Below are 14,453 nucleotides of genomic sequence, written 5' to 3' on the forward strand. Positions count from 1 at the left end.
AGCCTAACCGAAGTCTCACATGACCAGGAAACATCCTCCAGGTGTTTGTCTACGACAACCATTGCGATGTTGTCTGCATAGCTGATAAGAGTAACTTGTCACGGGAGTTTGTTACGGAACATATGGTCATGCATCATATTCCAAAGCAGTGGACCCAGCACCTATCCTTTAGGCACTCCGCCGGTTATCAAATATCCAACTGGGCCTATGTCGGTATCATAGAGGAAATAATTTCTGATGATTAGCTGAATATACATGGGCATATTCAGCTGGCTTCAGGATTTTATTATATGCCATTGCACTGAATTGAAAGCATTCCCCACATCGGGGGTGATGATCGGACTGTATTTTTTAATACCGCCCTGCCACCTTATACCTGCAATTGCTTCCTCTGCCAGATTGCCTACAGCAGCCTGTTGCAGATAATGTGCTCCAGCAACTTTCCTATACTGTTCAGCAAACAAATGGAACGATATGACGATGGCTCTCTACTTGGTTTATCATTCTCTGGTAGCAGCACCAGCATTTGCCCTTTTCGCTGAGTCTACTGCCCTGTTTCAAGCACTTTCGTGTCAAACATCTTTGAACTCCACTGCTGGGACCGGACTTTATGTCTCTCGGAAGCTTCATTCTCCTCCTGTATAACTTGATGGTCGCTATGGGTGTAATGTTCAGTTACTCGCCAGGTAATGTCCCTCATCAACGTACTGCTTAGAAAGGTAATATCTGCCACTGAACCTATCTTCCCTTTACGAAAGATATAGGTACTTTCGATATTAGCAAGAATAATGTTCACCAAGGAAGAGCTTGCACTTGGCGGAGCGTAGCAAATATAGATATGAATACCGTTAATTTAAGCACTTTCGAACGGGTATTAGGTATAACTTTTATCTGCGGCTCATAGGGCGTTATCTTTTCCTCTGTATGGTTAGCTAATAAACGTCACGTCTACATCGAACTTTTCGACTGACTGGCTAAAAAGATAATGTGTATCTGAATAAATCTCATTTACTTTTTGCTTTTGGTTCCCTCTAGATAGCGGTCTTACGATGTGACCTTTATCATCAACACCTGTATCTTAACATAACACGCATTCTGGGTCTTTCTCATAATTTCGTGCCAGGTGCCCTTTTTGCGCCGATCGGAAATATGGCCATTGGACCGTACTCCAGGCAACACATAGCTGGAAATATTTTCTCCCGCATTCTACAGGCAACCCATCTTGAGCTTTTCAGTTTTCAGCAACTTATTTGCCCAAACAGCTGGCAAGGTGATCGTTGCTGCTTGCGTGCCACTGTATGCTTTGCGCAAGTTCTTTATTGCATCTACATTACCGTCTGGAATTTGAAATCGCCTCACCAGTTCTCTCCATATGTCCTCCTTCGTCGTCATTTCGTCAAGCTATCTGCAGTCCACTGTTATGTTGTGGGTTATTTGCCTCACTGTAACTTCCTCACCTAAGGATCTAGCAACCAAGTTCTGGTAGTTGAGTGTACTTTCGTCCCCCGTCTTCCGAAGCTCCCGGAGTAGTTTTCCCTCCTGCGTTCTTCTGATCCGTGTGACATTTTCTCCCAGGTCACTTAGCGTCGGATCCCCCTTGACTTTCCGCAGAATCTTAGTATAAAAGAAGTCACCGCTGCTTTCGTTAACAATTGCATTCCGGACGGGCAGTTATTCAAACATTTGCTCCCACTTTTTGGGATTCCATTTGAGGCGCCGATTTGAGATTCAAACGTTGCACTCCCTCCGTAACTGGCTCTTTACACCCTCAGCTTTTCTTTAGTGTTGGAACCTGTACACCAGTATCCTCCACTCTTTCCTTGCTCCTTTTTACGCCTCCACAACTGTCCACTTTGGATGTGATTGATCGTCCCATCCTTTTGGTAACAATAGGCACCTGCCGCAATGGGGTCATCGTAGGAGTTGGTAACTGTCTTGTATTCGCCATCTTTTCACAGATGTCTTTAAGGATTCGAAGCAGAATTCGTAGAGTGTGTTACCCATCTCCATCAGGCAATTTTCAACCCTGACTACTTTTGCTAGCACTGTATTAATTCTCTCGTCGTTGGCAAGCACTGCTTCTTCCTTGCTGGGCACAGTACAGACTATGCCACCATTAATAATCTGGTCATCCATCCATCTTCACGGACCTTTTGCGAGACACACACGGATTAGGTAACCCCCTCACCGCAACTTAGTGAGCCGGATTTCATTCACAACCAGACGGCGGTGGTATCGCTTACAGATCCCATCCTTATAGAATCGTCCATCCTCATGTAGGCCAAAAATTCTTCGTAGGATTCTTCTCTCGAATGCGGTCAAGAGTTAGAATTTTTCTTCCTAAGAACCTAGGTTTTCGAGGAACAGATGAGGATTGGAAAGATCATAATCTTGTTCCGAGCGAAACAGCTTTTCGAGCTGAGATAGGCTTTGCTGACTACCAAGAATCGTGCGTCGATTTCACCGTCATAGCTGTTATCGGTTGTGATTTCTGACTTTAGATAGGAGAAATTATCAACTGTCTCAAAGTTGGAGGTCTCCTCTCTTTATTGTTCTCGTTTGACCAGTGCGATTCGATGTTGTTGGTTCATTAGTTTCGGCGCTGACGCTGACGTCTTACCTTGATTAATGTTAAATGGAAATGGATCCAGGAAGTAACGGTGGGAAGGGGGTTTATGGTTGAAGTAGTATAGAAGTACTGTATACCCGACGAAACGTTTGAGTTGCATTCACTTATCCCGTCGGTGGACGAGTGGCCAGCTATGGGACACTTTTCGGCAAGCTTCCATCAATGTATCTGATTTGAAATGGTTAATGGTATCTCTCTGGGTGCACCAACTCGGCGCTCTTCCTGCAACTAGAACGTCGCAAAGGTCAACGTCGGCAGATTCGTCGAAGCTCATGAAACATAATTCCTGCGCTTGGGGACTTTTCGAGGTGTAGTGATACTGTGGCTGACACTGTCGTAAGTTCAGTAATGATTCTAAGAACAACAGCTTTCAGGGTTTCCTTTACGACCACCCTATATGTTTCATGTGTCCGGATAGCTGAGTGGTTAGAGCAGAAGGCTGTCGTACGGAAGGTCGCGGTTAAAATCTCGCTGGCGGCAGTGGGATTTGTATCGTGATTTGACGTCGGATACCAGTCGACTCAGCTGTGAATGAGTACCTGAGTCAAATCAGGGTAATAATCTCGGACGAGCGTAATGCTGACCACATTGCCTCCTACAGTGTTCTGTAGTGTACCGTTACGGTCTTGAATGAAGTGCTCTAACACACTTCAAGGCCCTGATCTAATATGGATTGTTGTGCCAACGATTATTATTATTATATGTTTCATACAGCCGGGAAAGTGTTAGAAAAGCTCATCAGGAGTAGACTTACCAAAGGGATACGTGCTGCCCGGGTACTTATAACCGTTCGGTTTTAGAGTAGGGAAATCCATACGGCGGTTATTATGGAAGTCGTGGATGGTGTTCAACAAGCTGAAATCCATAGAAGTCAATCTCGACGAGTAGCGCTTTCCATAAAACTTAATGTCAGAGATACCTTTAATCTCTTACGGGGTGCCCCAATGTTCCATTCTTGGCCCATTCTTATCTTCTTTCTTCATCAATCACTTTGTTTCATACTATATTCTGACGATGGCTACTACATATGTTTATGATTACGATCTAAAACTATTCTCTAACGTTGATTCCCTTACTGAATAAAGTTGTTTTGAATCTAACTCGACACTCTACCTCAGTGGTGCTCTAAGAGTATGTTAACACTGAATAGGAGCAAATGTTATGTTCGTCGTCGAAAACCATCTCTTCAATACCTATTTGCGACCTTCATGGTCAACTTTTAACATCGATTAAGTCTCACATCTCGAGGTGACGCTTGGTAGCAAGCTTCGTTTTAACCTTTATTATGTCGACATCTTCAGCCGAGCTTCCAGAATGTCTAGCTTCATCCTTCGTTCTTTTTAAAAGTTCATAGATATCCATTTTGGGGTCATCTTTCTGAATTCTTTTGTCGGCAATATACTCGAGTTATATGGTCCCCCAACCACGAAACTGTTCAATCGCTGATATACCTGTGGTGAATGTTTGAAATTAATGTTATGACTCCATTGGGGTTTTCTCTACGTGATGCTAGAGAGCCAAAGGAAGGCGGAAATTATGGCGGAACTTCTTGAACGCTTCCTACAATAGTTTGCTAAAACTCAAAACGCCGAAAGAACCGGATCTGGTCCGATATGTAGATAATGTTGCGGAGCTTATTCTCGGGTTCACTATTGAACAGACGCGAAGCAAACTTCCCACATTGATGTGAAGGGTAAGGCTTGCGCTGGAAATGGCAAAGAAATCATCTGCATTCAAAAAGTGTCCCGGACTTAACCAATAGATGGATTGACTGTTGACTCGAAAGTGAGATTCTTCGAGGAAATTATAGCAGAGGCGGGAGTAATTCCCATTGCTTGTCTTAAAAAGAAGTGTTAAACTACCTACAAGCGAAACAAAAGGGACTTAAGAGATATGGGGGCACGTGAAGAACAGCAACATATACTGGATGAGTGGTGACTCTTTGGCAAAACGGGTCGGACGGACTACGCTGTTCATCAGAAATTTAAGTTCATGATTGAACTGAGAGCATGGTGAAATTGATCATTTCCTTACCCAGTTACTCCAGCGGGCGCGGAGGCGCAAATCTCTGGCTGTGTGTTCTGCAATGGAATGATGTATGAAGCCGATTACACCTCCAATGACGGAACTCATTTCGGCAGTAACTCTATACAGATATTGGGAAGCTTTCTCCGGATAACATTGTCAGGGAGATGCTGACAAGCGCTGACAGATAGGTCCATATTGCTCATTTCTTTCGGATTCTACTTCTTGCGAAGAAGGGCAGGAGGTTCTGCAAACTAATGGGTTTCCCTCCTCCTCCTCTCATGTTATTTTTGAGATTTTTTGAAATCGATTTCCTGGTTATGGTCACACTACTGACCATCCACATCCAAGTGAAACTTTTGATTTCAGTAGTCAATCGATTCGTAATGTAGGCTCCTGGCGGTCAAAAATTCTTCTCAAAATGTCAGTTTTCAAAATTTTAGTTGGTTTGGAAATAGATATCGTTTGTCCACAATTTCTGGGACTGTTTGTTGGATTGTTCATTTTTACGTCTTTATGTATCGAGTTGGGATCCGAAAAATCTGTCAGTTTCCTGATAAGTGGAGGAGAATTTGTGAGCCTTGGTGAATACCCAGCCATGGTAAGCTCATTGTCAATTGAAAAAGAGATCGGAGATAAGTCAGCATTAATCTAACGATTGTAAGGTGTTTTAGTTTGGTAATATGTCATTTTAATTAAAGGTCACTATCAGAGTAAGGACTATTGGTCACTATTGTGGCGCCAGCATTATTGAACCCCAACATGTTCTGACCGTGGCTCACTGTTTATATACAATGGAAAAGACCCTAGCAAATATTGCAGATGTAAGTACATAATAAATTTTGTATCGGAAAGTTTTCTAATTCGTTTTGTTTCTTGATTTCGTTTTTCTAGTATGAATTACTCGCCGGGACCACACATCAAAATTTAACTAATCCGGATGTGATACAACGACTTCAGATATATGCCTGCATTATTCACCCAGAATTTAACTACGAAGTTGAACAAAACGACATTGCAGTTATTAGAGTAAGCTTCATTTTCAATATCGCCGAAGATATTAGATTGCCATAATTTTTCTGTTTTGCTCAAAAGCTAAGGAAGCCAATCCGCGAGACATTCACAGTAGCGCCCGTTCGCATAGCTTTGGAAACACCTCCGGATGGAACTAGGTGCTATTATTACGGATGGGGCAGAACAACTAACGTTAGTAATTCCTTTCCCTTTGGTTTTAATGTTTGGAACTTTGCTGCATCATTTGTATAAGAATACTAAGAATTTGTTGCTTTTATATCGAACTTTGTTTCGCGCATTCATCACAATCTGATTGCAAGTTTCTTTGAAATGTTCATATCCGCGAATACGCGTAAACTTTTCTTTCATCGCTTTAACCATAACTTCCAATGATACTTTCGAATTAAACATGGGCTCAACAATATCTTCTGGTACTCTCGTCCTCGGCCACAGTCGCTACTTCCACGCTATTCGATACAGGCCACAGGAACTTGAAAGCAACATATTCCACGTAACAATACTGCATATTGGGCAAAAAGATTAGTTTCTACGCCCAAAATGAAAGGAATATGTTCGATATCTTCCGTGTCTGCTGCGAATCAGGTCATGGCTAACTTTCTCATTATCCCGCCTGATCTGCTTTAAAACATTTGGTGTGGTTATTTACGCCTAAAGTCCATTTTGTGATTACAATTCCGCAAAACATCCATACCGCGCCAATTCCGTGAAAAGTGTACGGGGTTTGCAGATTACAGATCATCATCATTATCAACGGCAACATCCGGTATCCGGTCTACGTCTGCCTTAATAAGGAACTCCAGGCACCCCACTTTTGCGCCGAGGTCCACCAATTCGATATCGCTAAAAGTTGTCTGTCGTGCTGACCTATGTCATCGCTATACCTGAGACAGGGTCTACCACGTCTTCTTTTCCTACCGTAGATATGGCCCTCATTAACTTTTCGGTCAGGATCAGCCTAGTCAGTTTTAATAATTTCGTTGGGATACCGGATTCTTTCATGGCCGTGTATAGTTTTACCCTGGCTATGCTATCATAGGCGGCCTCAAAGTCGATGAAAAGATGGTGCAACTGATGGCCATATTAAAACAGTTTTTCTATCGCGTGCCGTTGAGAGAAAATTAATTCTGTTGCTGGTTTGCCTGGACTGAAGCCTCTTTGGTATGGGCCAATAATGTTTTGGGAGTGAAGGGCTATCCGGCATAGCAAGATAGTGGAGAATATCTTATAGATGGTACTCGTGATACCTCTATAATTGCTGCACTGCGTGATATCCCCCGTTTTAGGTATGGGACAGGTGATTCCTCGTTGCCAGTCGTCAGGTATTGATACGCTGTCCGACACCTTGAGCATAGGTTGGTGAACCACTTGAGTACTTCGCCGCCTCCATATATATCCAATTTGGCTGTAATTCCATATGGTGGCATATGATTTTTAAGCAGGTTGATTGCGCGGACTGTTTTTTCTTTGCTTCATGGTGGCAGTAGTTGTCCGTCGTCTTCAGTTGGCGGGACCTTCAACGCGCTGATATTTTGTTTGTTGAGCAGTTCGTCAAAATACTCAACCTATCACTCCAATATGCCTGTTCTGTCGGAAATCAGATTACCCCCTTTGTCTCGGCAGGATGAGCATCGAGATGAGTAAGGCTTCAGCCTACTGACTTGTTGGTAATACTTTCGCGCCTGGTGCAGTTGCTCCCTGTACTTTTCGAGATTACAGACCTATTGGTTCTCCTAGGCTTCCTTTTCCCGTCTGTGAAGTCGTTTCTCTGCTCGACGGGGTTCGTGGTAGGTCTCTGCAGGTGCCCGCGTTCTTTGAGGATGCAACATTTCTTGGTATGCGGCATTCTTACGTTCATCGTCAAACCAGTCGTTCTCACTTTTCTTGGGGCTGGGGCCAAGTATGTTTGTGGCCGTACCAATGATAACGTTCTTGGTTCGTAGTTGTGAAGATCATTTGTTGGCATCAAGTTCCCCCTTATGGGTGTTACAGAGGGCTGTGTTGTGAATGGCTTCAGTATTCACTTTCACCTGCTTATCAGAGGTGATTGTAGGTGGTGTTACAATTCGAACCCGGAGCACTATGCCAACAAAATAGTGATCCGTATCTACATTGGCCCCCTATATGTTCTGACATTCATCATGGCTGAGAGGTGGCGGCATTCAATCAGCACGTGGTCAATTTGGTTGAAAGTGGTCCCGCCTAGAGAGGCCCGCATATGTTTGTGGACCGCTTTCCGCGCAAACCAGGTTCTTCCAACAACCATTTCGCTTATATTTTCAAAGCCGATAAAAGCAGGTTTCATTTTTTGGGTGATTGAGCAAGCTATTCCGAGCACATAGTTTATTGGAAATCCACTATAATTAATGGTGTAGTGGCTGTTATCCTGGAAACCGGTCCCTGCCCAGCGCATCTCTTGCAACGCTGTGACATCAGCCTTATATTGGGATAGGGTATCGGATAACTGCTCTGCAACATTCGGTCTATACAGGGAGTGCACGTTCCATGAGAAAATGCGAAAATCATTACTCCGGTGTCATTGCCGGGTTCGTCGTTTTAAATTCCATCCTGTCCGAGGCTCCTTCTGTGGCTACGTAACTTGGGTTTTCCGTGTTGGGTTGTCAGCCCTACCCAACTCCCAACCTGGAGGACAAGTTGGTACAATTTGTCCCGTTTTTAGTCGCGGGAGACTTGGCTTCATCCTTCTCCGTCTGCAGGTGGAGATAGGGTTTGATAGTAGAGCTGTTGGTGTTGGTTCAGCAGGCGTTTCCCAGGTGTTATGCTCCATCGTGGGTAGCAATCCACGTTTCGCCCTGGGACCTATACTACCCTTTTACGGACAGATTACAGATGCTACAACATAAAGATACTGGCTAGTGCCTGCAAGATATTTATGGAAACCATCCGTTCATCTGCACGTGCTTTTTCGTCCAATATTTTCCTCTAGATCCATCGTAGGCGTGGCCACTTACTGGCTGTATAACTCCGACTTTTATTCTATCGAGCAATGCTCCAACTAGCGGCTTTACATAGAGTTAAGCTAATAAGTAATAAAGTCTTAGACTATCTATATATGTATATTAAGCGGTATTCTCGCTTCCCACTGGCATTGTCATCTCTCGGTCTCTTTCTAGTCCTTAATGGAGACTTCCTCTGTTCACTTGATCATAACAGCTTCTTCAATTACATGCTACGCGATTGATGGGTCAACGTTTTCGAAAATATCCATTTTCTCAATGTATCTTACCACAATAGTACCTTCTATGTCATCTGCAAAGCTAGTGATGATTCCCCCGCTAGAGAACTACAAACTACTCATTCATTAATTTCGAAAATAAGCTGTTGCGGGAATGCTGAACACAGAGACTACAGATTGCGCCAATTCTCCAACTTGAACGTGAATTCCAGTGATATCGGCTGCACATTCTGGGCATAAGAGAAATGGAATGATAAAAGTGTGGAGAGCTACTTTTTACCTATTGGAGCAATATACTTTAATAATTAGGATAGTTGAGTGAGTAATAGAGGCGAATCCGGTGCAGGGCTGCAGTTAACGGGTTACGCAAAAGCGCGCGTTGCTTGATCTTAACTGTATGACTCAGGTTAAGGCTACGAGCATCATAATACGCACCAATCAAGGTCTCTTATTCAGAAAAGTGTTTTTTATGAAAATTCCACGCGGTTCCGTGGAGGTTTCCTGAAGGTATGATGTGAATACGGATTGCTTCTCCTAACAGAAGCAAACTTATCAGTGAATCCGGAGTACTCTGCCCAGAAAGGGTATCATATAATGGAGCAGAATGTCAAGTGCTGCATCGAGATAAAATCTCAGTGCATTTTAAAATCTAAACCAAACCTGGGTCGGATTGAAAATATCTTCCTATCTGAATGAACGGGCAGAATATCGAGGCTCCATGCCAAATAGTTTGCCTATCCTAGGAAGCTTTGCTCCCCCTGATCTGCTAGAACTGCTGTCCAAAATTTGGAAATGAAGCACTAGTGTCGTGCTGTTGTAAGGTAACAGAGCATATAAAGGAACCAGCTGCTAGTAGAAAACTCCAAGCCATTGTGAACAACACTCTGCGCTGTATCATCGTATTATTCGAGTATTCTGACCCTACATACTCATGAACGGAGAACTGCTTCGAGTACGACGAAGGTATCAGTAGACTTGTTGATAAGAAGGCGGGGTCGGCATTAGATAGTCACAAATTGAGAAAGGGCAACAACCCCATTGCGTGTAGTTGACGCGGTATGCTATACTTAGACATTTGTGGTAAACAGATGTTTTTGTTTTTGCGATTTTTGTTGCCAATTCATTGTCTACTGTCGATCCACCTTTTTTCCCTTCCTCGGCAGAAGGCAAGGGTCAATTTAAGTACGGTAGATTCATCAACGGTTTCCTCGCACTATAATTTGTACTTTTCAAAATAGGTTAGTCAGGTTTGTCAAGTCAACATGATTCGTTTAAGGCCAGAACAAAGCTCCCAAATTATAGAAATTAACTTTGAAAAAAATAAATCTGTTCTCGAAGTTCATAGAGCACTGCGTCCATTTTACGGTCAACATAATCGCCCTAGCGAGCAAGCCATTTGTGCAGTTATTGATAATTTTTACACTAATTTTATTCTTCTCAATTAAAAACCTCTTGTTAATGTTAAGAAATTTGCATACCGAACAGAATATTGCTGTTGTAGCGCGAAGTGTTGGCCTTTGTTCTTCGACTACGTGGAAAATTTTACGTAAGGATTTTGGCATACCCGCTTATAAAACACAACTCGTGCAAGAATTGAAGCCAAATGGTCAGCGTTTGCAATACATTTAAGCTCATTGGGTTCATTTATAACTAGCCGAAGATGAGAATTTTTATTGAAGAATTTTGTTTAGTGCTGAAGCTCATTTATGGTTAAATCGCTAGATCAAAAAAGATTTAGCGTATATGGAGCGAAGACAATACTCAAGCCGTTGGCAAATCACCATTGCATTGGCTGTTTGTTGTGAATTACATGCTGATGGCATCACCGCAATGACGAATTCCCTCCCCTTTCACCAGGCCTAGGAAATCGACTTGCAAGTATACTAAATATCGCCTGGGTTCGATATTCGGTGTTTGCCCTTTTTGAACTGCGAATTTCTATATTCGCTTTTGCGCAACTCAACATCCTTAACATGCCACCGCCGCTAATGCTATCTTTTTGCTCGTACATGACGTTCCACAACAGTGAGATACCCATGAAGGTAATGCTGTTTGAGTCCAAATCCACATATTTTCTGCCAAGCAAATGCCAATCTCAAAGGTTTCTAGGCCGTCAGCAACCCTGAACCGTTATTATATGCAAATGGGTCAATAAGACAATGCTCGCCAGGAGGTTTGCGAAGTTTCGGTACAAAAATACGTTACATCGATAGCGACGAGTTCCTACTAGTCAACTAGTCCACGTGATTCGCGAAGATATGATTTTTGAGTGTGGACTATTCATGCATAATAAGGACTGTACGGAGAAAATCGGGACAAAAAGGAAGTGAAGATTTCACTGTATTGTCAAACCTTATCCTTTTAAAATCTTTTTTCCGGACCTTTGAGAAATCTCCAGGCTGGGGGAGAATCAAGCATTCTCCATCTTCCCTCATGAGGCCAGCATATGCTTCACAAAGTTGTAAATTATGTTTCCCAAACTGCAAAGCAGAGTGGCTTAGAATCAGAGGACGGATAGGCCCGGTATTTTTCGGATCTCATGCTCTTGTCACGATTGTGCCTACAAGCGAAAATATCATCGGTTTACCTAAGCCAACTATAGTCGCTTGACAAGGTGTTAATCCTACAAACATTTCGTGGTCATAACCACACCCTTGGAGCCAATGTGATCTGTTCTTCGCTTGCCCGGAATTATTACTCCAATTTGACTCAGACACTCATTCACATTCAACACTCGATTGATATCCGACATTCGATATATGGTAGAAATCCTTTGCCATCAATGAAATTTGGACTGCGATTTTCTTAGTGTGAAAAGCTAGAGCTCTAACCATTACATTATTACCCGATGGATATTGCCAAACCAATATATACCAGTCCATGATCGGCTTGTTTAAATCACGTCTTCGACATAAATAATTTAAATTTGAATTCTTAAATGCAAATGAAAAGAAAATTTCACCAAAAGGTATTATTTTGACAAATCAAAAGTTCTATCAAAAACTGTGAGATGAATTCAGCCGACCTCTCGGAATATAGGTAACATTTTCGCAAAACGTAAAGCAAGGCGTTCACAATAGGAATTAAGACCTATAATATTGACAAGTCTGGAAGCAACCAAGTGAAAGGCTACTAGCATTAGAATTCAGATTTGAAGTCTTCGCCGCCTTGATTAAGATAACTTTCTCTTTCTTAAGAAATTAGAGCCTAATAAAATATTTCCTCTGTAATCCATGTCCCACTTAAAATAACTACTTAAGTATATAATCTACATATAGTAGATAAAACGCTAGTTCGGGATAATGGTAGCTTGAGGAACGCTAGTACTCGGAGCTAGGGTACATATTTGAATATTATCAGCAATGGTAACTTTAGGCGACAGAGGGAACAAAAGAATCATAATAGAGGCTAAGCATATCTCCTCAAACAGAATTTTCTGACGAAAAAAACGGTGTCATCTTCATCATTCTAAATACTCGCTTATTCTCAATGGCTCTCAGGGTAAACTGATATACCAGATTATTTTATAACATGAAAGTATTTGGAAAGAGAGTCTGCGCCCTTTTATCGTTTTATTCATTGAAATTTCAATTCCGGGCCCCGAGGAAACTTTTGGGTCCGCAATCCGTTTTTCCACCTCCCTCTTGTCAGGCCTGCTAATATTGTTTCGAGTTGTTAGTCTGTTGCAAAGCCCCCAGCCTAAAGGACCGACTTGCATAACTCTCTTTGTGCCACAAAAATTGAGCTGATTATTTTCTCCGATTCTTCGATTAGCAGGGGCTACTAACGGGAAATAGGATTTCGTAAGAGAACCCTGGATATGAAATAAGTGTGCATTACTCAGGCTATTAGGAGTGTTGTGGATTACCCAGGCAGTTTCAGTAAACCACACTGAAATAAGTACTACATTTTTAATGTCGGTCTCAGGGTCCAGAAAATTTACTCAAAAAGCTTAATTTTGACCTTAAATAGATTTTCCAATAAGAGGAATAGCGTGGAATACCTTGCTACTATGCTACTTTTTACTGTGGCTTGTATAATATCAAGAAAAAGTCTAAGGAACTTGACAGTAAATTTTCATCATTTATGAATACATTGTTGGTAATTTTATTCAAATACGGGGTGATGCAACCAAAATCATCCAGTTCTCCCATCAAGATTGTAATATCGCCCTCAGTAAATTCACTTCCCTTCCTTTTGATTTGAATTTTTTTTTCAATTATTCAGTTGTGTATTTTAATAATTATCAACTCCTTTTAACTGAATCCTTTCTACTTTGGAATATTAGTCAAATGTTGCAATAGCCAGTCCAGTTTTACTCAAAGTTGAAGTCAAGATTTACAGTATAAGCCTTTGTCGTTATAAATACGTTTATCCAGAAACTCAAATTTGCGCTGGAAGAATCGAAGGTGGGAAAGGATCATGTATGGTAAGCGAAGGTGAAAAAAACACTGACTTAAGCATTTCGCAACAATTTTGATGCATTCAAATAAGTACACTAAAAAATACTTTGCAGGGTGACTCTGGCGGCCCACTGCTCTGTAACAATGTCCTGTCTGGATTAATATCCATGGGATATGGCTGCGGGTTAAAACATGTTCCACAGCTCTCAACAAATGTTGCCACGTATGCCGACTGGATTGATAGGGCAATAGCCTGGAATGGCAGCAGGGCGGCCGGTCAAAATATTCTTCTTAAGTAAGGACTCTCTTATTATACGGAAGATCAAGTGGTGATTGTTTTTAGAAGTTACCTCGAACTGTAATTGGCAAGATGTTAATTTGGTCCTTCAAAGACTAGCAACATCCTTAATTTGAGTGTAATTGAGCGGTGTTTCTAGCGATTATTTATTTGAAATAATAAAACTTTTTTTCGCTAGCGTAAAATTTTATTTTGCAAATTCCGATATTTCGGGAACCACTTGTCCCCTTTATGAAGGGAACAGTTTGCAGACTTGTTAGCACTGATGAAGGGAACAAGTGGTTCCTGAAATATCGGAATTGGCAAAATAAAATGCTACACTAGCGAATAGAAAAAACAAGTTTTATTATTTCAAATAACATCCTTAAACTTTTTACTTTTATTTTCAGCCTTTCGAATGGAAAGAGAAGTCAGATGGTGTTGAATTTTTGTAGTATTTTTCTAATAACTTTGTTATGGGATAGGTTAGTCAAGTGCTAATCGTATATTATATAAATAAATGATCTTGCTTTTAAAATATGGAAGATTGAAACTATCCTTACTCGGTGTATCTTGCGGAGTCTACTGTGATTATATCTGAATAATATGTAACATATTCAATTAGAATTATATATTTAATTTACGAATCTCTAAATATGTAGATTGTTTTACTAATAATGGTTTGCTCCACGATTGTGGGAAAAAACTCTTGCTTGATCTGTCTCGAATTATCCCACATGATTCTTGTGTAGGAGTCTTTTTTTGAGTTACCCCATCGAACCTGCCACTTCTCGATAGCTCCACTTTATGCGCACTGTCACCGACGGTTAGAAGATTCTCGGATGATAAAAATAGACTCGATTTTGGGCACGGAGGGTCAACCTTGGAAGG

General features: G+C 41.7%; 1 protein-coding gene across 2 annotated transcripts; it reads left to right on the forward strand.

Annotated features, from left to right (window-relative positions):
• Positions 1 to 5,035: 5,035 nt before the first annotated feature.
• Positions 5,036 to 14,104, forward strand: LOC119649609 (trypsin-like). Of its 2 annotated transcripts, XM_038051828.1 has the most exons (7): positions 5,036 to 5,255; positions 5,356 to 5,478; positions 5,549 to 5,683; positions 5,750 to 5,860; positions 13,171 to 13,311; positions 13,399 to 13,580; positions 13,973 to 14,104. In XM_038051828.1, exons 1-7 carry the CDS (start codon positions 5,076 to 5,078, stop codon positions 14,061 to 14,063), a joined length of 963 nt encoding a protein of 320 aa, XP_037907756.1. In that variant the 5' UTR covers positions 5,036 to 5,075; the 3' UTR covers positions 14,064 to 14,104. The 2 variants fall into 2 exon arrangements, with proteins under 2 accessions (XP_037907756.1, XP_037907757.1); XM_038051829.1 differs by lacking the exon at positions 13,973 to 14,104 and having other exon boundaries at positions 13,171 to 13,321; positions 13,399 to 13,540.
• The last annotated feature ends 349 nt before the right edge of the window (positions 14,105 to 14,453 follow it).

Source organism: Hermetia illucens, chromosome 2, assembly GCF_905115235.1.
Source record: "Hermetia illucens chromosome 2, iHerIll2.2.curated.20191125, whole genome shotgun sequence".
In the NCBI taxonomy this organism is placed as follows: Eukaryota; Metazoa; Arthropoda; class Insecta; order Diptera; family Stratiomyidae; genus Hermetia; species Hermetia illucens.